Source organism: Castor canadensis, chromosome 9 (assembly GCF_047511655.1).
Source record: "Castor canadensis chromosome 9, mCasCan1.hap1v2, whole genome shotgun sequence".
Lineage (NCBI taxonomy): Eukaryota > Metazoa > Chordata > Mammalia > Rodentia > Castoridae > Castor > Castor canadensis.
This window is the reverse complement of record NC_133394.1, coordinates 124,648,283-124,674,459: the sequence shown is the minus strand read 5'-3', so window position 1 is coordinate 124,674,459 and position 26,177 is coordinate 124,648,283. Positions and strand designations below refer to the sequence as shown.

The following is a 26,177-nucleotide window of genomic DNA, read 5'->3' as shown; positions in this document are numbered from 1 at the left end:
ATGATTAGGCTAGCTGGAAGGCCACCCTAAATCACTCATTAGCATAAATTCAAGTGTAATGATCAAAGGAGTTCATTATGAATTGTCAAAGATACTCTTATGACTCAGGAAACCCTGTTCCAAGAACCAGGGACAAAAATTGAATATATTTCTTGTTATACCACAAAACCCTACATGATTTTATGTGTTTCACCACTCCTTCTGGTGACGTGTCTAATAAAAATGAAAATGCCGGTGGCGGGGCGGGGGGGGGGAGGGGGTCCTCTGCAGTCTCTGGTATGGCTAAGCAGATTCCCTGCCAAGTATTAGTGATGTTGAACTTACATTGCAACTTAAACCAAAGTCAGGCAAATTAGCTTAACAAGCAGAGACTTCCCCAGTCACTCTTGACATCTCCTCATATCCTGCTGTGACCTGCCCTGTGTGTTCAGCAAGCACAAATTTTGTCAGATGATGCACTTACAGTAGGGGTCAAGATCATGACAGAAGAGGGGCCACTGAATCCTGCATGAAAAAGACACAGACCTCATGTGTTGACATGTGAAAGACATCCTCATTTGAGATTTTAAAAATTATCTTTTCAAGTAAACTATGCTAGCATTACCTGAGAACCCTCCAAAGTACATGTCCATTTTCAGTAATGAAAGGCCATCCCAGAGGTCCTACCTGGCTCTTCCTTCAGGTTGGTCTGCATTGGTGCTTCAGGGATTCTTCCTGAACACCACACTTAGTCCAAATGGTCTATTGGTTCTTCATGAACAGGATTCTACCCAAGTAGCAGAATTTTGGGGAAACATGTAATTGCATATCTCTGATGAAAATCTCTAAATGTATATGAAATTATAATTAATTGAGTTCTCTCTCTGTGTAATCTCAGCTACTTTCTCTTCAGAGCTATCTGTAACAATTTGCATAATTTCTTCAATCTGCACACTTGATCCTTGGAATCTTCTACCACCCACTGTTGTAAAGTATTGGAAAAAGAATGTTACATTGTTGTTGGCATGTACTGTGTAGTTAAGCCTTTGATGGTTGTGTCTGTACTGAACATGTGAAGTCTTTTTTCTTTGTCATTATTCCCTAAACACTGCAGTGCAACAGCTATTTACCCAGCATTTCCATTGTGTTAGGTGTTATAAGTAATCTAGAGATTATATGGTGCTATACTCAATTATATGGAGCTATTCCCAATGCCAAGAAATAAAGTGTACTGGAGGGTGTGAGTAGGTTATATGAAAACTACACCATTTTATCTAAGGAACTTGAAGATTTTGATACCTGGGGTTCTGCAACCATTCCCCCAACTGTAACATCAAAATCACATTGACAAGCCTATGGGGACATCTGGATTACCAACCCCGAGAGTTTTAGATATTTTTCTTAAGCTGTTGAATTGGAACCTCACTGAGACATTTAGAGGCATATTAAAAACCAACTTCCTCCCACCATATCGACAATTATGAATGAATTAATAGGGCCTGACACCTACACCAATACTAAGGAGCACACATTTTTTGCAGACATAAAGGACACCTAAATTTATGTGCTAGCCATCACTCCCACCCTCTGATGATTGAATATTTTACAAGATTAAGGAAGATGGTGTGAGAGTCCTTATGTTCCTTATGCTCTCTCTAGTAGCAATTTTAGAGATCTACTAAAAGGGGCTTAGCACCTTGGAAGGTAAGCGGAGACTCATCCTGGAGTGGCATTGCATGAAGAACAGACCGATTTGGGGGTGAGAAAAGGGAGAGATATTGATGGAGATAAGGATGTAAAGTCCAGCCACTCATGGCACCCTCCCCCATAACCTCCCAGTGTGAGACATGCAGCAAGTGCAGCGTGCACATTACGTGAAGCCAGGTTTTGCAGAATCCAAGACTATTACTGTATGTTAAGTAGTCATTTAGCCAAGACTGCCTTTGGCTAGAATATTGTGTGTGTTAGGCAAGGTCCACCTGGGATCAGGAACCCCACCTTTGAAACAGATGAAATTGTATATGGTCATTTGGCTATGTGGGTATTGGAAGAGCTAAGAAACCAAATGAGATGATGAAGCAACACAGATTGTCAAAGCAGAGGTGTTTCCACCTGCTGTGGTTTGAATGTCTGTCCCCTCCCAAACTCATGTTGCACTTCAATCTCCAGTGCAACAGTGCTGGGAAAGGGGACAGATGAGGAGGTATTTAGATTGAGGGCTCTGTCCTCATGAATGGATGAATGTGGCTATCACAGGAGTGGATTCCTAGTAAAAGGATGAGTTCCAGCCCCTCCCTCTCTTACTTGCACTCACTCTCTCATGCACACTCACTTTCTCTCTAACATATACACCAGGAAATTCCTTCCACAGTGTTATGATATAGCAAGAAGATCCTCATCAGATGTGGCCATTAGATCTTGGATTTCCCAGACACCAGAAAAGTGAGAAAGAAATTTGTTTTCTTTATAAATTACCTAGTCTGTGGCATTCTGTTACAGAAGGAGAGAACAGACTAGGATACCACCCTAAATTGAGAGATAAGACCAAACACTGGAGCTGGAGCTGGCACTTTGTGGGAGGGTTGACAAACAGGTGTGTGGAGAGAGGAGCTGTTGGGCAGCTAGAGCTGTGGAGTAGGTAGATTCACTGCTAGGATGGACAGGATACCATCTAGGGCAGAGAGAAAGGAAGGGAAGAACCCCCTGGCTTCTTCGCTCTCCCCACTCCAATTTTTACCACACCTTCCATCGATGTGACCCGACCAGATCCAGAGGCAAGGGAGCCTAAGCAGTATGATGCCTTGAGAAACAACTGAGCTGGGGAAGGTAAGATGCTGCTCTGAAAGCACACAGACAGTGACAGCTGTGTCTCAGGTCTATTCCAGTCATTCCTCAATTCTTAAATATTTGGTTATTCAAATGACTCCCATTTTTAGACCCTTAGTTTATTCCAACTTCGCACTACTGTACCGCCACAGGCAAGGATAAAAGCAAGATGTAAATTAGGAAATGTTACCCAAAAAATCTGGAAAAGAGACAACATTTTTAGGCCCTTGAGACAATTAGAAATTGTGCCACATGGATTGGGATTGGGAACAGTGATGACAGGTTTCTGATCAAAATGATACTCAAACCAAATGATCATGTTGGAAAACTTTATTTGGCCAAGTCATTTGTCACTAAAAGGATCCAGTACTAATGGTAGTGACCTAACTGTTTGCCAGGGACACACCAAGCCACAGGGTCGTTAGAATGTTGATCTTCCCCTCAAAAAAAAAAAAAAAAAAAAAAAACCTCATATAAACCAACCAGAACATAGCAAAGCAAGGATTCTGAATTGCCTTTGTTCCTTCAAAGCAGCAAAGCAGAGGTCCTCAAGGTGTGACCACTAGACAGCAGCCCCCACATCACATGGGAGCATGTCAGAAATTCAAGTTCTCAGGCTCCAGCCAGCTTCCTTGTCCTCAACTCTTTTGTGTGTCTACCAGGATCCCATTCTTCTGTGTGTATACTCCAGCCTTCACTAGATAACAAATAGCATCTCATGCACTCCAGGCAGGAGCCTACCCCCAGGAGTTTACTGTCCAGAGAACAGGAGCAGAGCTTCTAAGACATTTCTCTAAAATAGTCCCCCAAAGGCACAATAGTCTAGGAGGCGGGTGAGTGTCCAGGAGGCTGACCATGAGCTGCTAGCCAAACAGGATGTTTCTGTGTGTCTTATATTTCTCACTAGTTGTTTGTGTACATGTTTCGCCTTCTCACACACAATATTCTGAATTAAAGTACAAACAGTGTATCTTCCGTAAACACTTCAAATTGGGCTGTGTTTATTGTGTGACAGGTTTCCGTCCTCCAGTTCATGGCCACATACCCTCATCTAGAAGCTGGGGTTCTACGCTCAGCTCACATCAGAGGCAGACCAAGTGGCCTGGGAGAAGCACAGGCCAACCACAGGAGAGGTACAGCCTGGTGGACAGGTCCACACACAGAGTAAACCAAACCACAAACTACAGAGTAAACCTCACGCCATGTCAATGCTGCAGGAGACCTTGTTACCATCTAGCAGATGGTGGTGCCATGGCCATCAGGACTTAAAGGTGACAGTAACTGCCTGAAATATTTACACGTCACCTGCTTCCTAACTTTACCACATGGCAGAGTACCTACCATAATTCTTGGGTTTCTGAGGCCTTTCTTATGCTGTCCCTCCCTTGACATTAGATTAAAATAATCATTATATCCTGCCATCTGGTGGTAAGATGATGAAACTACATCCATAAAATTCTGTCTGCCCAAGTGAAGATAAAAACCAGTTTGCTTTTGCAGAAGTTCCCAGGGCACATGCTGCTTCTTGTGGTGTAGTCCAGTAGACTAAAAAAAAAAAAAAAAAAGGAAGTAGTCATAATAATTTAAACAATACCTGCAAGGTTAATAATAGTTAAACTATTCCATTATCTGACTTTTGTAATGTTGCAAATTACAGAAACTTTGTGTCCATCTCCTTATCTATCGTTCCCACTTTAAAAGGTTGCTTAAGGTTGAAGTGAATTAAAACAAGAAAGTCCCTGAAACAGCCCTCGGTTCATGGTAAACATTCACTGCTAACTACAGTATTTATTCTTAAGTACTGGCAATGTGCCCGGTGACAGAGTAAATGCTTTGCGTAATTTCTTCTCATTGAGTTTTCACAGTTATCCAGATAAGCAAGAGCTGTTATCGTCCTGTTTTTCAGATTAGACAGCCAAAGCTCAGATGTGAAGAAAGAAAGTTGCCTAGAAGTCACAAGGCTCATAAGTGAGACAGCTGTGACTGCAACTCAAGTCTGACCTCAGATCGCACGCTTACTGCTGTGCTGGACTTCCAGTATGGTGGGATGAGTCTTTCTGGTGTTTGTATACATTCCGTCCTGTTCCATGCCTTTTCTTAGCCCTGTACACTCATACACACACACACACACACTCACACAAGACTAGAAGCTTTCTTGGGGAATGACCAGAATACCATTGTCCCAGAACCTAGCACAGTACGTGGGACATACCAGGAGCTTGGTGCCTAGTTGTAGATTCATTGAAGATACTGCATAATTACTGTCAGTCACTCACCAAACATCTGTCTTCAGGAGAGTAAACTAATTACTACATCAGAAAATGAAAAAAAAATGGTGCCAGATCTTGAATAGAACGTATAGACACAGGAAATGTTTTTCAGACCCATCAAAATGATTGTGATATAGGATAAGGCCTGCAGGAAGAAAAATGGAGTGATATTATTGTTGTGTGGTTGAAAGAGAGTGTATTTCCACATTCAATGTGGACATCAAAGATCCTGAGAACCCTCCTGTTTCCCCAGAGTTCAGGATAGGCACCTCAGGTGAGTGGTGCTGCCAAGTGAGCTTCAGTGAGGCCAGATAGCCAGGTCTCTAGACAGTGCGGTTCCAGCAGGCCCAGGGAAGCCCTTCTCTGAGAAACACCTACATAAACCCAGCTGTGTCACCTCAGATGCCTTTGGCATCTGAAAACATTTTTACATGGCTTCCTATTCAAATGTGGGTATACCAGGAAGCCTGGCTGCTCTGGAACCCATGGGGAACCTTCCAGTAGCCAGCATCTCTTCTAGCCCATTCCCAGGGGGAGAAAGGGGATTCAGTGGATGTCACCCCCTCTATCCCCAGAGGATCTCCCTGATCTGAGACCCTCCTCTCTCCCATGGCCTTTGCTATTACATACCCCTGTCCCCATCTCTGGGTTTTAGGACACTGGTCAGCAGTTCCCCCTAGAAAAGAAGCTAAGGAGAGCTGCACACCAAGGGCCTGAGACAAAGAACTTGGGCCAGAGGTAGGGAATGGAACTGAGGCTTTCTTCATTAGGTCAGCATCATGACTTGGAGTAGACTCGAGACCCCCACAGACCACAGCAGTATCTTCATGAGCTAGTTTGCAAACCACTGGGTGAGCTCCCCACCTGCAAAGGTTAGCATTGACACCTGCCTCAGGGCCATTCTCGGTCCATGTAAACCAAGACAGATCAACAAGGAGAGGGTGATGTCTGCAAGTTCTTCCTTCCCACTTTCCCATTCAAATTGTTAGATTTGGAAGAGAGCTTTGATGGCATACACTTGCTTTGAAGATAAAGAAACTGAGGAGTCAAGAGATTAAATTACTTTTCTATGTCTGTTGGTGATGAAGTAGTGGCCAGGATAAGGACTTCTGACACCTAGATATGAACTATGCCTGGCTGTGGGCACCCAAACACCATATTAGTATTAGTATTAGTTTGGGGTATAAAGCCCCCATGATGATATGGACTATCATCTTTATAGTGGTTTTCCCCCACTATGCTAACACATGTAGCATAGCACATTGACTATTAAGAATGCATAGAATTGATTACTAGAGGGTGCCTAAGTCTTCCTACCATCTTTCAAATTCTCCAAAATAACAGAAGCTCAGCCCCTTTAGGAAAAAAGTAAGCACATCAGAAAAAAATTGTCCCATGAGTTTTCAAAGTCTGCCCACAAAGAGGGAAATAGTTCTGCCAACAAAACAGACTGTGGGGGACTTGAGTTTATGTCTTGTCCTTTTTCATCTATACGTTCAGTACTGTCTCTGAAGTTGGGCTAGCCATGTCTGAGTTCATCTCTAAAGAGAAGATACAACTGCCAGCTATTTTCATTCATTCCTCTTGAGTCAAGAACTCACCCAGTAATGGCTCACACACTGGACAGAAAAGTTTCAAGAAAAATCCAAAACATTGCTTTATATCCTCTACCCAGAATTCCTACTTAGGAAGTTTCCCCATTTGCTCAATTGACCTCTCTTTTTCTATCTACACACTCACACACACACATGCACACACTCACACACACACACGCACAATTTTTCTGAACCACTTTAATGAGTTATAGATTCTTTATTGCTAAATACTTTACTACGTACTTCCTAAAAGCAAGGACATCCTCTAATATAACCCTAATGCAATGATCAAAATCAAGGAATTAACATAGATTTTAAAAGATTACCAGATCTGCAAACTTCATTCATATTTCTACCATTTGCACCAACCTTTTATCAAGGAAATCAACAACCTTGTATCAAGGAGGCCCCTTGGTCTCCTGTAATCTGGAGTCGCCCCTTGGTCTGTCTGCTTTGTCGTAACAATACATTTTTTCAGAATGCTGTCCAGTTGCTTTGTGGAATGCCCCTCAAATTTCAATTCAGGGTCTGCCCTCTTATTTTTCCATGGTCATTTGGGTTCTCCATGTTTTCTACCAGGATCCAATGCCATTGCTAAGCCTCACGCTGGCTACATTGCCTTTGGTGACTTGGTAAAGGTACTGTACACCAGGCTTCTCCACCATAGAGACTATTTCACCCTTATGCATATATTGGGGAGATCAGTGGAGGCTAAATGTCCTGTGCTCAACTTTTACTCACTAGTCTAGGCTTCTGCTGGTGATTCCAACTCCAATCAGTGCCTGTTACAATGCTTTCAAATGGCAATTTTTCCAGCTCCCGAACTTCTTGTATATTTGTTAGCTGGCTTCCTACTTGTAAGGCAGTGTTCCTTTCCCTCCTCCCTTTTTAATTTGTCTCAGTGTAGATTCATGATTTTTTATGGGCTATGATCCTTTATGGCAGTATTTATTCTAATGCTGTAATGATTCCAGACTTGGCCAGTAGAACCTCTGCAACCAGGCTTCTGTGTCCTTTTACCCTGTCCCTGTCATTCTTCAAGGTGATCACTACTTAAAGACAGCTCCTTCCGGTGGGTTGAGCCTTTCTCTCTATTCCCTTGACTTCCTGATGAATACTAAGATTCTCTGCCTGCTTAGAAAACTCCTGGCTCTCAGTGCCTTTCCTCCTTCCGTCCCATACCCCCTGTGAAACAGGACTTTCCTGCAAGGAGACTTCACCAGTCACTGCAAGGGCAGTAGCATGGCCAACTTTAAACAGGACTATTTAACTTCAAGATGACAGGGTGAAGCCCCACAGAAGACTGCAGGAGCAGGAGGCATCAGCAGTGGGTGGACACAGCCATCGTAATGGTATTTGTTTTTCCCCTGTGTAAACCAAACAATGGTTACGAAGGACTTGCCCTTTGCTTTCCTGTTGCTTTTTTACACTCCCAAAGAGAAAGTAGATTTTGATTCTGCTTAGCAATAAAAGGCACCAACAACCAAATTCTCAACTTTAAGCTAGCTGTAGTCAAAAGGAAGTCAGGAAGAAAGCAGGTAGAGGACTCCTTGGGAACTCAGCCTTACTTCAAAAGAGCGAGTATTTATTTTCCTCTCTCCATGTATCATGCTGGGTAAGGAGTGCTTCCTTTTTACACCTGGACAGAGAGAAGGCCTTGCTAAAAGTAAGATGTGGATGTGGGGTGACGTGTGCAAAGGGAAATGGATTGAATTTGATTTGACACATCATATAAGGAAGAAAAATTGTAGATATGGGCATGCACAGGCTGGGAGTGATTGCATTAGTCCCCACCCTGTTCATCAGCAGTCACACAGCCTTGGACATTAGAGCCAGTTGAGAGAAGGAATGTCACTGGGGAAGGAAAACACAGGGTGGAGAGAGAGAGTAGAACCTGGAACCAGGAAGAGGCTGTCCCCATCGAGCTCCCAGCTCCGGCAAGGCAGAGAAGCATGGCCCTCAGGTATGGGGACCAGGTCTGTAGGAAATGCATGTGGTGTGACCTAAAGGGAGGGGTGGGGGAGAGGAACCAACACAGAAACTTGATGCTGAAAGGGGAAAGGCTGTCAAGACAACCTAGAATGGCATGGTGTCTAGAAGCAATGTAGATCCTGTGGTTTTCCCAGGGAGGAAGTGGAAGGGAACCTGAAGGCCACAGATAATGTATAAGAAGTGCGGAGGTTGTGGTTTTGTAGTTGGGCTGTTAAATCCAGCAGGCATTTCATTTCAGTGCAGGTTGCTCTGCGGCCTCAGCTGCCTTCTCCAAAGGTGTAGACTAGGCTCTCTAGTTCCACCCTGGCGAGGGGTCCCCAGGATCCATCTTGGTCAACCTCCGGGAAGCTGGGAACACAGAGTGTTACAAGGTATCCTGCCAGGTGTTGCCCAAGATGTGCCTTCTTCCTCCTTCCTTTTCCCTCTCTCCCTCCTTCCCTGACTTCCTTTCTTCCTACAGCTCTTGAACTCACCATCATAAAACTGAAACCATACTTTTTCCCACAATATTTTATGATTGCTTCAGTTACATTATTACAACCACAATCTGCCCTCTTCATTTCTCAAATACTAAGCACTTTCCTCTCAGTTTTTCTTTGCTACCTGTCCTCCTGCCTGTTTTTTCTTTTTAGAACAGAGGACAAGATCAACAAAGGTATTACAGGCAGGGAAAGGGGGAAGATTCAGAGCTGGTCCTGGAGCAGGGAGGAGAGGAGGAGGAGAGGGGTCGGGGGGTGGGGAAGAAGGGCACATGGTACATTTAATCTATCCTGTTTATCCAGCTGATCTATGAATTACTAGTGGAAAATGAGCACAGAAGTGGGGCCCCGAGGCTGAGAACAAAATCCCAAGCTTTGGAAATAGGATCATTTGAAAGCACTTTAAACGTCAAAGGTTTTGCATGAAGCCCCAGTGGTTTCTCTGTCTGCAGAATTATTTTTGTACGTGGGGTTTATGCCTTTCAATTGGTGTCACTGTTGGTAGAAATATACCTTACTCCAAAAGCAAATGCTTCCTGCAGTTGTTAACACTGTGGTTTAAATACATGTGTCACGACAATTAGATCGTATCTTTCATGGGTGTAAGGCTTTCATCTTTAATTTTGTTTTACTATGCTGTATCCAAATAAGGCTAATGCTTATTCTGTTTATTATTATGCTTCTCCTGAATATTAAATAACACCCCCCCCAACAATGCCATTGTGTGGGTATATTATTATCCCTTTTGACAGTGAAGTGGTTGAGTGGTTGGGATGAAGTGGTACTCACCACTACCCAGTGAGTATGAGGCAGAGCGGGATTCAGGATCAGGGTTTTCTGTTCCCAGAATCCACCTCATGTCTCCTGGGTTATATCTGTGATTGGTCACGGACACAAAGAAGGTTTGCAGGTCTGCTCTTGCTTTTCAGCTGTAGCCTTTAGAAAATCTGTTCATTCTATAAATATGTATTACCTGTTTACTGTGAGCTAGGTGCTGTCCTTGGTGCTGGGAATCAGACTGGAAGAAAGGCCCTCCCCTCATAGGGCTGACCTCAGAGTGGAAAAGATAGATCAGAACAAACTTATAACAGAATGGCCAGTAGTGCTAGGAGGAAAATGGAAAGATGGTCAGGGGAGAAAAGGTAACAAGAGCTGGGCAGATAGCCCAAAAGATGCCTTTACAGGTTTGTTAGTTCTCCCAAGGAGAGTGTGACAAGAGACTCAATGCTCAAGAATGAGCATTGAGTTACTTGGGGATGTATTAGTTTCATGTGCTGCTAGGAAAACATGACTACAAATTTGGGGGCTTTAAGCAGCAGAAGTTTATTCTCTTACCATTCTAGAGCCAATGGTCTTGATGTCACTGGACTGAAATGAAGATTCCCCAGGCCACACTCCTCTGGAGGCTCCAGGGCTGTCTCGCCATCTCTGACTTTGTGGTCACATTGCTTCCCCTCTTCTGTCTGTGACCCCATCTCCTTCCAGCTCCTGCTCATACACCCATATGCAATCATAGGGGTCACCCAGGTAATCCAGGCAAAGTTCCCCATCTCCACATCCTCAGCTTGGTCACATCTGCAAAGGCTTTTTATAAATTTTTTGACCATGTAAGGGACGTTCACAGATTTCAGGGACTGGAACAAGTATATGTTTTAGGGTATTTGTAGATTTTACTTTTCAGTGCAGAGAGTCTAGTCCCATATAACCAACCAACTAGTCAATCTTTACTTCTTAAACATCAGCAGTCATTTTGCCTGTGGGCAAAGCCTTATTTGTGAAGTAGCATTCTGGGAAATCCATTCATTACTGAAAGAAGAAAGGAGACAGAATACGGAAGGCAATGACAGCTGACAACAGATCCTCTCTCTTCCTTGTGTGTGTGTGTGTGTGTGTGTGGAGAGACAAAGGGATATGGTTTTAGCTATTGCTTCTAGCTTATCTTGAAGACTGTAGATATTAGAAAAGGAGAATTACTGGCAGGTCAAAGTGACCAGTTTTATATGAGGAGAAGGAAGTGATAGGGGGCGGGAATACAGTCAGGGAAGGGGCAGGGGTCAATGGGCAGGTGGGAAATAAGCCCACTTTCACCAGAAAGCCCCAGGGACATGTCTTGGACCTGTAAGGGAATGAAGTTTGTGGATCTGAGCTGGTATCGGCCCAAAGACAGGAAAGCGGGAGCACATTAGTACAGGCAAAGCTTATACTGATGTCATGGACAGGCCATGACACTGTGGAGGGTCTGAACCATGGAGCACACAGGTTAGCCATCTTTAATACATAGTATCTGTGTTAGTCAGTAACACTGTGACAAAACACCTGAGGTATGTCGATTCACATGTAAGGAAGGAAGGTTTATTCTGGCTCATGATTTTTGAGTTTCAGTCTATGATCACTTGACTCTGTTGCTTGGTAGCACAGTACAAATGGCAAAGCATATGGCAGACAGAGTCTATTCACCTCATGGCAGCTGGGAAACAAGAAAACAAAAGGAAAGGCCAGGGTCCCAATATCCCCTTCAAACATCCCCCATCCCCCCAATGACCTAACTTCCTCCCACTAGGCCTCATCTCCTAAAGGCTGTACCACCTCCTAGTAGTGCCATGGGCTGGCAACCACACTGCAACACATCAGCTTACTGCAAGTCTCATAGACCTGGAGGAGCTAGCCCAGCAAGGAATCCTCTCAGAATCTCCTACACCCCGCTACAGAGCGGAGGGCTATGCCCTGGTGAAGTTCCTGGATCCACTGTAAAAGTACATGTCCCTTCTCTTGCTGGAGTCCTCCACTCCTGTTTTCCTTCTCTGTAAAATGGGGACAGAACACATAGAGGGCGGCAAGGGTTTGGTACAGAGGCAAGTGTCGCTAATGCCTGAGACTCTGAACCGATTTTAGAGACATGGGTTGTTCTGAGTGACCAGTGTCCTCCCTGATTCATGTGTCACCCTTTACCCAAAGTTACAACTCTTTTCATTTCAGTATCTAGGAAAGAAAAAGCAAACATGATTGCTATTAAAATATCACAGTGTTCTCTCTTTTTACACTTTCTTTTCCAGATGGTAACACAAAAAATCATCCAGATGGGGTGCAAGTGCTGTAAAATAATACACAGGTAAAACTGAACAAAGATTTCATCTAGGTGGGAAATTTGTAGTGATTCTGAAGTCATTCTTAAAGATGCCGTATATAACAGCAGGTCCAAAAATAATAAGAAAATAAAATAAAGGCCAGGTGGGCACTTAGTGCCTAAATCCCACTTGGGGCCCTGCCACAGGGCCAAGACACTAAGATTGGCTCTGTTTTGGTGTAAGTTAGAGGACACGTGGCCTAGATTTTAAACCTTTTTTGCTCACTGCACAAAGGATGTTCAGAACGCCATTTTCCAAGGCTGAATTCAGTATGGGTCAAATTTGCATTACTCCAGAGAACTTCAATGTAAAGAAAAGCTGGAGTTTTAGAGGTGCCTGAAATAGCGTCACTGAAAATAAGCCCCCCAGTTACATGTGTGTCTTTAATTTCATCCATATTACATTTCATAAGAATTAGAGTAATATGAACCAAATTAACTGATCTTGGTTCCTTAACAAATAAAGCTACCTGTTTTGTTCTATTCCAGACACATAGAGATAAGTTTTATTCCACTGTAATCATGTGAGATTTGGCTTTAGTCAAAGAATATTTGTGATCAGTCATTCCTCCACATCCATGCTTCTGCATCCCTGGAGCCAACCAACCACAGATCAAAAATATTCTGAAAAACATTGTATCTGTCCTGAACATGTATACGCTTTTTTCTTGTTATTGTTCCTTAAATGATACAGTGTAGCAACTCTTTACATAGCATTTACACTGTATTAGGTATAATAAGGAATATAGAGGTGATTTGAAGTTTAAGGAAGGATGTACATAGGTTAGCTACCTGCAGGTAGTATGTCATTTTATATAAGAGACTTGAGCATCTACAGATTCTGAGGGAGTCCTGGAACCAAGCCACTGTGGATACTGAGGGATGAATGTTTCTTTTATGCTACTACAGACTTCAGACTTGTCATTTTGATGACTGTATAATATTCCACTAGAAAGATGTATCATCAGTATTTAGCCCCCTATTTCACTATTTGTGGACATTTGTTTGTTTTTTACTTTTTTGTTTTGATTTGTTTTGTTTGATGGGATTGGTGTTTAAACACAGGGCTTTGCACTTGCAAAGCAGGCACTTGAGCCATACCTCCAGACCATGTTTGCTCTGGTTATTTTGGTAATGGGGTCTCCAGAACTACTTGCCCAGTCTGGCCTCAAACCATGATCCTCCTAATCTCAGCCTCCCAAGCACCTAGGATTATAGGTGTGAGCCTCTGGTATCTGCCTGGACATTTGTTTTGTTTACCTTTTTTATTTTAGAATTCCATAAACCATTTGGGACTTGATCTCTGTCATCCTTTTAGATCTCTTTAAAACTCTTTCTAGAGGCAGAACATTTTATACCAACTCTATTTGATTCAGACACACTTATTATAGGTCTAACAGAGTGATGACAGGAACTAGTTCACTCCCAGCTCCTCCAAGTTACAAAGCTGACTGATTTCCACTCTTCTTCCCCCAGCTATCTCTTTGATCCAGTCCAAGTGCCCTCGCCTGGCTATGTCAACGAAGTAAGCAGTTACAAGTTAGAGGAAGATGACACTGTTAAGTTAAAAGGCACTCAGAGCAGTGAGGTCCTGGTACAGAAAAATGCCCTTCCCAGCGGGGGCTTGAGGAGGACTGAGAGCAAAGGCCGGACAGCTGGTCTACCTCGCCAAGGACCACTCCCTCAAGAGGATACAGGAGGGGGACACTGTGTGGACAAGCCTGGTGTCTCTATCAATGGCATCAGTCCCATTGCCATTCTGCAGCCTAACAAGAATCCCAAGCTCCAGCAGGGAGACGGCTGCTCCTGGGTCAATACTACAGACAATATTCACCCAACCCAATCCTTTCTTGAAGGAGAGGTCATCAGAAAACAAGACTGTGCATTGCCCACCTCAGAAGACACCCAAGTCACCCAAAATGGACAGTCCAGAGCCCCTTCTGAGGCAGCAAGTCCCACTTTGGCTATACCAGACCATGTCCTCCATATACCAGACCCGGACTACCCTCAGCTTTGGAGCCCTACTGTAGACAGTGTGGATCATGAAGAGAACTGTCTTTCTAAGAACCATCCAGAGGGTGAGCCCTTGGCAGGAACTTACCCTGAGGTGGGTGAGCATGGCTTGAATCTACCCTTCCCCAAGAAAAGGAGCTGGGACTCACTAAACAAGACTGTGACAACAGAAGCTCTGAGTGTCTACTCTGAAGAGGAGGGTCCTGCTCATGCTGTACCTACGGTCAATTCCACAAATGAGCAGGAGGGTTCCCATGGCTCAGATGGAGACAGGGAGGGTGAGGTGGAGGACGAGGACGCAGCAGTGGCAGAAGCACTGGCAGCGTTAGAAGCGGCTACTGCAGGAGAAGATGTGGATGACGCTGACTAGGGAGGGAGTTGGTGCAGGCGATAAGCCAGTTTCCTGAGCCAGTGAAGTTGCAGTGCTCTCTGGACACAAAACCAGCAGTTCAGCCTGTGCGCCCAGAGCATCCTCACCAGTTGTTTACATCCAACATCTGTCCTGATGTCAGCCCAGTGCATGCTACTTATTACATACTTGGACCAGTGCTCTGTGAAGATGGATTGACGTTCAGGACACTAGAATAAGAGTGGGCCGTGGTGCCCATGTTCACAGCAAATTCAACACTTAGACATCCTGCTTGTCAGCCCTCAAAGCTCCTCAGAACATCTGGTCCAGATGTGTAGGAGAATGCTGGAATCCCAATGCCTAATCCCAAGGGCACATAATCACAGAGTATCCTGGCTGGCTGTAAATTCTTCACCTTGCTTTTGAGAGCCAAATATTTCACCCACCCTAGAGAAAAGTAACTACCCAATTTTAAAAGTGCCTACTGTGTCCCCGAACATGGCTTAACTTCAGGGATAATCACCCAGGGAACTGAAAACTAACCACTTGCTAGACAGTGAGTTAAGTTCGATGACCTCTAGAGTGGAGCCGAAGTGACCAGTAAACAAATGGTTAGCCATTGGCTGTGATATGCAAACACCTTGACCTTAACTTTTTTATATTGTTACATTTTAATCTCCTTTGGGATTAGGGAGGCTGCCCAAAATCATCTTTAAAACTTCTTGGGTCATATTTTGGTTTTAAGTTCATGAGATTGTGGAATGGCAAAGCTATAAATGGAGTGTTTATGCCATTAAATGTCTGATTCTGATTAAAATATAGCAACATGTGTCTCTCTGTCTTCACTCAAAGGTGGAACCAACATGCCCAGAGTGTCAGTGACTTTTGGTGTTTCTTTCAATTTAAAGAGATAGACATTTTCTTCCCATAAGGAAAAAAGAATAAAGGGTCAAAAGTCCCATTCCCTATCTGTTAAGGAGCTCTCAGAAGAACAATTAAACCCTTCCACTTTTACATCATCTGTGATGTCTAGTCACATGGCCATATCAAGAGAAGACTAGGAAAACTTGTTACTTGGCTTCCCTAAATTGGGGGTGTAGCTACTGAGAAGGTGGGGAGTAGACATTGAGTTTGAGGTAATCAGCTTACAGTCTCTGTCATACTAGATTATCAAAACCCACAAGCCTGGAATAGAGTTGGTTTACCAAAGATTGGAACATGGTGCTCACATGGAGTATGGCATGGCAGGCACTCAGCCCTTTGATCACGGGGAAGGCAGACTAGACAGCTACTATCCCCCGATTTCTCTCTGGTATCTCCAAAGAAAGACTTTCAGATGAGGAAAGGGAAAGGTAAGGAATGAATGCAGTCGGGTTTCTTCCCTTTCTGCATTATCATGCGTGTAATTCTACATGTTAGAACTGCTACAGAGTTCTCTATCACCAGCAGCTCTCAAGTTGTAAAGATTCTTTTTTTTACAAACAACTGCTTCAAAAGGTTAGCAGATGACCAAGAATTTCAACCTGTTTTTTAAAAGCAGTTCTGGCCCCTTTCACCTCTACCCCAATATTCAGGCTCCACCAAAAGACATCAGAGAAAAGTCAGAATGTGTAAATTGAAAATAAATTCTAGATTCAGGCTTTTTCTCCCAGGCAGTCCAACAGCTGTCTGAGCACCCTGCTGCACACAGTGTTTTCTTTTGCAGCTGGACGACACTTAATCAGAAAAGTGACACTGAAGACAGAGAAGCTGTTCAAACAATTTGAAAGCTCAGGCACTCTGACCGTGAACCATTGACTGTGGCTGGGTGTGGGCATCATGATTCCCCACCATCCCTGGCTATTAACCAGGTTAAATCTTGATTTTGATTTAAGATTATTTTATTTATATGTTACATGGAGGTGTTTTAAGCTAAGAGCTTACATTTAGCTTTTTACTAAGGGAAACTGAACTACCATATAGATGTGAAATGAAATGTTTTTCCTTGGTTGCAAATGGTTATAACTGGCAAACCAGATCCCCCAAGAATGAAGTTTCTTGCATCGCACACCCATTTGTCATGCTCAGAAAGTGTTGCTCATTTGTTGTTGTGTGCCCCTCTCTCCCCCACCACCGCCGCCTCTCTCTCTTCTCCTCCCTCTTCCATCAGGACATCTAAGTAGGTTGAATGAACAAGACACCACATGCTACATGCAGGTGTGTGACCTTCCTAGCTGCTGGCGATCTGTGTGACACACCTAGCAGATGGAACACGGCCACTACTGTAACCTGGAAACTGATTGCTAGTTTTTTTCCTTTTTTGTGGTTCTGGGGTTTGAACTCTGGGCCTTACGCTTGCTAAGCAGGTACTCTAGCACTTGAGCCACACCCCCACTTCTTTTTGCTTCAGTTTTTTTCAGGTAGGGTATTGCATTTTTGCCTGGGGGATGACCTCAAGCCTCCCAATCTTCCCACCTATGGCCTCCCATGCAGCTAGAATGACAGGTACATCCCACTACGCCCAGCACAGTGGTTGTGCTGTCGTCTCCTTAACATTTTGTTCAGGCTAGCCTCAAATCAAGATCTTCCCTATCTCTGGCTCCCAAGTAGCTGAGATTATAGGCATGAGCCATTGATCTTTACCTGGCCTCCAGTCTTGACCTTGGACTTTGCTTCTCACCAAAGCAGCTCCTATTTGTACATGAGTCTTTATGATGGAAAATGGGGAAACTGTTGCTTTCCAGTTTTGTTTTGCTTGTTCTCTAGATTAAACTCATTCATTTTTAAATCCTCTATTATGATGGTGACAATTAAACCCCATAACTGATGTTTGTTTATATGGTAAATGCTTTCCCTTATCACTTATGGAAAAATAAGTAGCTCATTTATTTAGGGACTAAATGTGTAAGTTTCTCCCACATATCATATCACAGCAGACACAGGCAGGGTCTGCTGACGCGTGAAGCCTGTCAGCCTCTTACAGGAGCACCAGTGGTTGCAAGCCAGGATGCTGACTGAAGTTGATTGTCACCCTCCATGTTAAAGTAAGTCCCTTGGAGCCAGGCGTGGTGACACACACCAGTGATCCCAGCAGGCAGAGGCAGGAAGATCAAGAGCTAAGGCCAGCCTGGGCTACATAGTAAGACCCTGACTCAAAAAAACAAAATTACAAAAAAAAAAGTCCCTTGGAGTCAACTATCAGCAATTTGTATTTCCAACTAAAGGGACTACTATGCAGGTGCCATATGCCTAGCTCTAGAATCACGTATGCCATGAGGTAGAAACTCAATATGCTGTTTGTTGAATAAAAGAATAAAACTTCCTGCTGGCATGGTGGCTGATGCCTGTCATCCTAGCTACTGGGGAAGGGTAAATAGGAGGATCTCTGTCCAGGCAGGCCCAAGCAGAAAAGTGAGACTATATTTGAAAAATAACAAAAGCAAAAGGGTAGGGGGCATGGCTCAAACAGTAGAGCGCCTTGAGTTCAAACCCCAGTACTACCAAAAAAAGAAGAAAAGAAAGGAAAAGAACAAAACCTCCCATGTTGGTTGAGGAGACATCAGGCAGCCAACAGAGATTTCTGATGCTAATTATGTTGTGATGCCCTTGTGCCACACAGGGCTGTGGAAGCCAGGTCTGAATGAGTTGAAGAGAGCAGAAATTACACTTTCCCTTCTGATTTTCTTCCTCACACTGCCCTCTCTGTTTGAACAACAAGGCTTTCTGACGGGCCTTGGGAAGGTACAATAGAAGATTGACAGCTAGTAGCAGTTTGGTTTCTGTAATAAATCTGAGGATGGGAATCTTAAATCATGTAAAGAACCTTAAGAAAGCCAATGTTTGGACCAAGCAGTTGGAAGCATGCCTGACCCAATTGTGGTCATCTTCAACTTAATCTTTGAAATCCTGAGGAGGGAAAACCACAGGATGTATATTTGGGTAGAGACACTCACTCATCTCTTGGCTCCCTGTGGTGGAAGAAGTGGATCAGGTTGACCCCTCAGCAATCCTGTACCACACGTCACACCCCGGGTCTCCAGAAGTTCTGCCCACACAGCATGTTAGTCCTTCTGCTCTGCCGTCTGGCTGTGCCTCTTGCTCTTGACCGTGGTTTTGAGTTTTTTCACTTTTCTGAGCCTTGGTTTCCTCATCTGTAAAGTGTGTATCATTCCTGTTTTCCAGTGTGGAAAGCAGACATTTTCCAAACTTACTGTGCCCCTGAGGCATGTAATGTGCTTGCTAGAAAAGTTTTCTGGACTTTGGCTCTTAGAGATGCAGATTTGGTGGGTCTTGGGTGAGGCCCTGGCATCTGCTTGTTTGATGTGAGTGATTCTCCAAGCACACTTAGAAGTGCTTAGTGATAGCAGGGACTCCCAAACCTTTGTGGTCTTGCAACAGTCATCAGGAAAAAATATTGTACACTCACCCCCAAGACAGCCATGTTTACAAATATGTGTACTGTCTTCTTGTGCAAACATGAAATAGGCTTTATAGAGCAATACTAAGGTGAGGTAATACTTCAGCATCAAAGCTTAATATTTTCTACCCATGCCCCTTGGGTGTGTGAAACCTACTTTGGAAATACTGTTTAGAAGACCAAAGGAGCTAGCACACATAGCACTCTTTGTCAATAATAAAATGAGCTAGTTAGTACTGATAACAGCGTGTACAGCACACATATTGAGAGCGAGTCCTGCACTTCAGATACAAGCATACTTGAAAGTGCACACCCAAGACCACCCCTCGCCCCGTTCACCCTTACCTGTGCCACCACAGAACCTGGTTTTTAGGAGACTTCTGTGTTACTGCTCTTAGGCATTTTGGAATAGGTACTTTACCAAGTAAAGTATGACCTAGAGGAAAGAATTCCATTCATCTTCCTATCAAAACTGATTCCCCACTAAGGTGGGTGAGTCTGGTGAGGCACAAACTGACTAGAGCATTTATTTGGTCAAAATCTTGCTATTTTGAAAGGAAAACAATACAATCAACGTCTCTTGACATAAATTACCAACCTAAAATAGTCCAGAAAAATAAATTTCACTTCCAGTTTTATTCATCCTTTTCTGTCTTCCAGAATTATTCCTAGAGCTATGGAGAGACACATGGAAGCCTTAGGTCTAGCATAAATCAGGAAGATTTCTCAGACTAAAGAGTGTTGGTTCAGGGTCTCTCTCATCCGCTGCCCTGTCCTCTGTCTTCATGCATGCATGAAAGGAAACAAAAGGTTTACATTACCAATTTATGAAGCCACAAGAGTCTCATGACATCAGTCATCAGCCAGGTGACAAGTCAGCACAATCTGCTATATTAAAATTAAAAGCCAATAGGGAAAAACATAACATGGGGAAGATAGCTGCAAAGGCACTATTTCAAAAATAATTTGCTGAATCCTACATTCTTAATATAGAAACCTTAGTAATAATTCCTGGGAGCTATCAAATGGTGAGTATTGGCATTTTTGTAGGTATAAATATAGCTTAACATATTTAAAACCATGACTTATTAAGAGTTTAATGCAGTCAGACATTGTTCTAATCCCACACATGCATCATTTCATTTAAGCCTACCATGACCCTCTGAGTTGTAATTATTACCCCACCTCACAGATGGGGAAATGGAGGCTCAAAACAGTAAGTAACTCATCCACAGTCACACACCCAGTCAGTAGCAGACTCCTGACTGACCACGGACTGAGCAATAAGCAGGCGTTTTACTATCAGTTCTCCAAATCTGTCAGTTCCCCATTGTCAGATTCGTCCAAATGTGTATCAAAATATTTTAAAATTGTGTCTGTATTGAATACATGCAGGCTTTTTTTTTCTTGTCATTATTGTCACATTGTATTAGTCGTTACAAGTAGTGAGAGATGGTGTAAGTATACGGGAGCCATAGTCTATGCTACACTGTTTTGTATCAGCATACGGGGATTTTGGTATGCAAGAGGTTATTTTGTCACTGAGGCTACTATCTCAGTGACAAAGTGGAAGGTGAGGGAACTTTAGAACAAAGTGGGAGACAGATGGACAATCCAGCCACATACAGACGTGTGTGTGTGTGGTCTATTGGGAATGCGGGTTTTTGTTTTTCTGATGCTGGCGAAGATTTCAATAAAGAATAGAAAAGCCAGTCAAGGTCTCAGCTGAGAATCTCTGTGATCACCTCTTAGCCAGTCATAGGACCATGAATTTCCTTATCCTACAAGGCATGAGAAGGACCCAGGACCACACACGCTCACCCGTGAACAGCCTGCACGTGTCCTGAGGTTCATTTCCTCTGTTTCGTCATCTGCAGAGCAGAGGTGATGGCCATGCCTCCACCAGGACCACAATGAGAGTCAAATGAGATACAAAGTGCTTAGCGCATGCCCACCCCAAGCTAAATAGTAACTGTAAGGTGTGATTTTGTCGCCCAGCTAAGATCACTGGACACTTTTATGAGTTAACATTCAACACCCTTTTAAGTAACTAAATCTTTTTTTTCCAACATTTTAATTAGCACATTAGTTGTACAAGGTGGGAATTTCATTGTGAAATATTCATACATGCTTATAATATACTTGGTCATATTCACCCCTTTATTAAGTAGCTAAATCTTGACTGCTACCCACTAAAGCTCAGAACCACTTCCAATAAATTAATTCCTGATCTGTACAAATCCTTTCCTGCCTATGCTATTAATTATCATCTAAGGTCAAAAAAACAAATAGAGGCACTTGAATTTTGAGATGAATTTTATGTTCATTGTTTTCAACACAACTGAAAACACACAGGAATTCATGCTTACTTAGAATTTTAAGTCTTATTGTGTTTGAAGCAAAAATGTCATTAAAATTGATCTATTGTATCCTTCTCTTCGCCAAATAATTTTTTATAAAATAAAATGCATTTTTAATGCAAAAAAAAAAAAAAACCTTGTGAGGGTTGGTTATTTTGAGGAGTTGCATGTGGTTTGGTTTTTACGTAGTATGGCTTTTTGTTTTATTTGGCCAGTGTTAATATATTCATTCCTAATCAGCAAACCCACAAATACTGCAATTAGGGTATAATGTTATGATTCCAAGAGCATTTTGCCTGTGATTTCTCAGTTTGATTAACTTGCACATACAAATAGAGTTCTTTTTAAACTCACTGAGGTGCTCATCTCTTGTAAGAGTGATAAAATGTCAACCTAAACAAACAGAATGAGCCTCTCATCCTGTAGATCTGGATCTATTTGGTAGTCAGGAAAGAAAATCATTCTCTCAATTAAGGTATGTGACCTGGCGCCAGGAGATGCTCAGGCCTGGTGGGTGTCACAGTTCTGTCTTATACCTATCTCTTCCCCAGTCCATCTTCAAAGGCTAGGCAACATGGATGGGGCAGAAACAACGAGAACTGACTCTCAAATGACCAGACTCCCATCACTTATCTCACTGATGAGGGTGGGAACTCAGCAGCTCTGAGGTCAGATCGTTCTATGTGGCATTGGTGATGAGTGAGTGAACGCCAACTGTGCCCAGCCCCATGCTAGTGCATTACACTCATCCTTGGATCATACGCACAACCACAGCCACCCTCAAAGACACACATTATCTTCACTTGAGAGTGAGAAGATTGTAGTCCCAAGATTTTAATGGCCAGAGGCATCTGAGTATCCAGTGCATGCTCTTACTGGGAGCTGTCATGATGAGCCCTGTGCCAAATCCAGGAGAGATGGTGGAGGGAGATTGTCCTGAGGCTGATGAAGGGCAGAAGTTTTCATGAACATTTCACAACAGAGATCCACCATGGCCAGGACTCCTGGCAATGGATCCAAGGCAACTCTGAGCAGCCTCAGCTGCTGGGCTGGATGCCAGAGCTTCACGATTCACACGGCTCTGTAACTTCTCAACTATCATGCATCTGGGAATAATTGCATCAGTCATGGGGTTTATATGGCTGTTTTTTTGGTCACAAGTGACAGAAACCCAACTATGTAAGGCAAGAGAGGAATTTCCTTGAAATGTTCATGAACCTCAGAAAGACCGCTGTGCCAGAGGGACATCTGAACTCAGGTTCGAAAGCCACCAGGACTCCTGTCGTCCCTCTGCAAGCTCCCTTTCTTTCCTCACGCCAGCTGGTCTCCGCCCTGAGCCTACAGCTTAAGCCACTTTTTTCCAGCTCTAGTTTGCAAACATCCCAAGGAGTGGCTCCTTTTGACCAGGCGCCACTTGGGTGACCAGCCTACTCTGGGAACATCCAGTTTTAGTCAGGAAGCTGGGTACCCAGCTAAGTAACTTCTAGGAGGGAGGAAATGAGCTCTCCAGAGGAGGGGGTGTCAGTTCCAGAAGGACAGGTGCTGGGCTGATGGAGTCTCAAGAGCCACTGCAAACTCCACTGCTAAATCCTCAGATCTTTCTACGCCTGGACTTCTGCCTCTTCCAAACATAGACCATCCTTCACTCTGGGCCTTTTCGATGAAGCCATTGAACTCTGTGGTTCAGGTCAGAACCAGAAAATTAGTGACTCAGCTAGCCTCTTAGACAAAGCTATGTGTGCTGAGCCACTCACAGTCCACTTTGATCAGCAGTCAAGGGACAGGTGTGCACAGGCCCATCACCAATGCTGTGAGCCAGACAGGGATTATTTACCAAAACTTATGTGAAAATGTGATTTCCAATGTTGTAGTGTTGAGGGGTGGGAGGCCTGCAGGAGACAGCCAGGTCATGAGGGCTCCATCCACACAAATGGATTATTGTCTTGCTCAAGGGACCAGTTAGATCTCGAGTAGGAATTAGGTCTCTTAGGAGTGACTCAGGTCTTCTGGGACTGCATTAGTTACCTTGAGAGCAGGTTGTTAGAAAGCAGGGTCACCCCCGGTGTTTTGACTCGTCTATATATGCTCACTTGCCACTCACACACACTCCTGCCATATGATATCACCCACCATGTGACAACAAACATGAGGCCTTCACCAGACGTGACTGCCTCCAAAATCATGAACCAAAATAATCCTCTTTTCCTTTAAAGTACCCAGCTCCAGGCATTTAGTTATAGCAACCAGAATCCACTGACAGCCACTTACCATAACAGTGCCCTCTAGGGGTGGATGTGGTGGTGGTGGGAGGCACTGAGACTGTGTGCATTTCCTAATCCTTAAAACACCAGGGAAACAGGTGGTTTTACAGAGGAGGAAACTGGGGTTCAGAAAGAGAAGTTAACTTCCCTAATACCCAGTAGAAAATTGCAGAGCTGGAGTTTGAACTTAACAAAGGTCAGGCTATGATATCCCTGAGAACAAACTGGTTCCAATAGTCACACTACTTCTATGACAGAATTCAAGGCTTAGGGTTTCCCCATAGTGGAACAAATATTCCTACTAGCATACAGGGCAACATCCACGGGAACAAAAACTTTCAAGCTAGGGCTGGGTGTGGTGGTACACACCTGTAATTCCAGCTACTTGGGAGGCAGAAGTAGGAGGATCATAGTCCAGGTGAAAGCTCAAGACCCTATTTGAAAGACACTAAAAAACCGTCAAACTAAAGGCAAAGAGAACATGGCTCAAGTGGTAGAAGGCTTGTCTCGAAAGCATGAGGCCCTGAGTTCAACCTCCAGTACCACCAAAGAAAGGAAAGAAGGAGGAGAGGAAGGGGGAAAAAAGGAAGAGGAAGGGAGAGAGGAAAAAGAAGAAGAAGAAAGCTTCTGAGGAGGAAATGGGTTTTAAAAAAAAAAAACCAAACTTGAACTTTTAGTCCCACAAAATAACAAACAGTATTCTTTCATTTTGTTTATTCACTCAGCAAAAAGTCCTGAGTATAGCACACCAGGCCTAAAAAGATACTCCACCAACAAATGGACAAGCCTGCAGTTCTCACATTCGGCCAGCAGAGGGCGTGAGGTGACTGGGGGTCTGGACAGCAGCTGGACTGGGAGGGAGACACCACCTGGGCAGCAGTGGAACACAGAGATATTAAAGTCTCAGGTGTCCTTTCAGGGTTTGTAGTTACAATCACGGCCCCCTGGGGTGATCTAAGAACCTGCCTGCAGAACGGTCCTAGGAAGATGAGAGTCTGTGTAAAACCAACATGGACCACAAATAGTCAAGAATACAAGAAGTGGCAAGTGGGACCTCAGCACAGCCATTTTGCATCTCCAGGTACTCTGCAGCACACACTAGGTTGTGGGGCCCATCTCCAAGCGCCCAACATTCTTCTGTCCTGTACCGGGGAGGGAAGACCTTCACGTTTTCACCATCTGCATGGAGCAGAGAGGGCTGGCCGGCAACACAGACTTGACATGGAGTGTAGGAGTGTGCAAGGCCATGGACAGATCTGCCTGAACAGCCTGAGCCAGGAGATCACTGAAGCAGTAGTCCAGGCTGGCACTGCCAGGTTAGCACTGGGTCATCTGTCACATGCCCAACTCACTACTGCCTGAGGAGCTGGACAAATGTGAAGGCCAAACTGGCTCAGCACCACCCACTCTGCATCAAACTTGTACTAGAGGAGTCATCAACAAAGCTAATTAAAAACAAAGCCTGTTGCCCCCAAGTGACCCCTTTTAAGTATGCAATGAGGAGTTCAGGGAATTTCTAACATCCTTCCAGGTGCATATCTTCTGGGCTCCTGGGTTTTCATGGGGCAAAATGATGTCGGTGTTTCTACTTGTTCAGTGTAAGCTGTTACTTTTCATTTCAAGGAAAATACACCCACACGCACACACGCACACATGAATGCTCCAAATCAGAATTCAGGGAGACACCACAAAGAATGAAGTCTGTTGTAGATCCATTTAAAACCTCTTAGCTAGGATATGGAGCATGGGATGTAGTGACAAATGACTTTGTCACACAGCCATGCGAAAGGGGGTGGGCACCACGTAACTTCCACTTTTGAATGGACACCGTAAGGATCCAGAACTGCCTGTGTGCCCTCTACTCTAGTTTATAATGTGCTTCTCCCGGCATATCTTCAAACTTGTACAGTGGGGTTGAACAGATACGGGGAAATACTGCAGATACTAAGTATCTATTAAGTAACTAACCATAGGAGGAAAAAATTAAGAAAAGCAGGAAGTTAAAATGAATCCCATGGAGGAAAACCAGACTCAGAGGTATTATATGGACTCAGGCTTTTATGTAAGATAAATACTGAAAAACACATGCACACATGTGTGTGCATGTGCGTGTGTGTGTACAAGGAGGGCTAGAAGCTAGGGCACCCAATATCAGGGAGCACACCTAGTTTTCTTTATGATCATAAATAAAATTATTATTCATAAGTAAAGTAATAAAAAGAACCAGGGGTCAGTAGTTAGTTCCGGGGCTGGAGTAAGGAACATAGAAGATGAGAAGATGAGCCAGGGGATGGTGTCAGAAAGTAACAGGTTAGAAAAAGAAAGAAGGGGAGAGGAAAGGAAAGGACAAAGGCACCATCCTGGAAGAGCTGTCACGACAATACCTGTGCAGGCACAGTCCCCTTGGACGTGGTGTACTGTGCTGGATGGCACAGTCACCCGGGATGTGGTGATGTTGGAGTCCTAACTCCTGCAAATGTCCCAGAACATATCTGGAAATAGGTTCTTTACAAACGTGATCAGGTTAAGATGA

The 26,177-nt window shown here is 43.8% G+C and overlaps 2 protein-coding genes across 15 annotated transcripts in view; one reads left to right on the top strand and one right to left on the bottom strand.

Annotated features, from left to right (window-relative positions):
- The window catches only part of Pgcka1 (PDCD10 and GCKIII kinases associated 1), a 77,200-nt gene extending 61,742 nt beyond the window's left edge, over positions 1 to 15,458 (top strand). For 4 of the 14 annotated variants that reach the window (XM_074042478.1, XM_074042474.1, XM_074042477.1 and 1 more), the window contains exon 3: positions 13,742 to 15,458. In XM_074042478.1, coding sequence (XP_073898579.1) covers positions 13,742 to 14,648 — 907 coding nt within the window. In that variant the 3' untranslated portion in view covers positions 14,649 to 15,458. Of the gene's footprint in view, positions 1 to 3,949; positions 4,077 to 4,711; positions 4,848 to 8,265; positions 8,286 to 8,317; positions 8,337 to 8,378; positions 8,634 to 10,484; positions 10,669 to 11,192; positions 11,895 to 12,194; positions 12,251 to 13,741 lie in introns of those variants that run through there. The other 10 variants (XM_074042471.1, XM_074042467.1, XM_074042468.1 and 7 more) reach the window with 8 other exon arrangements.
- Positions 4,054 to 26,177, bottom strand: part of Rell1 (RELT like 1) — a 90,367-nt gene continuing 68,243 nt past the window's right edge. The window contains exon 8 of the mRNA XM_074042480.1: positions 4,054 to 4,350. The gene's annotated coding sequence lies outside the window, so the exon portion shown is untranslated. The remainder of the gene's footprint in view (positions 4,351 to 26,177) is intronic.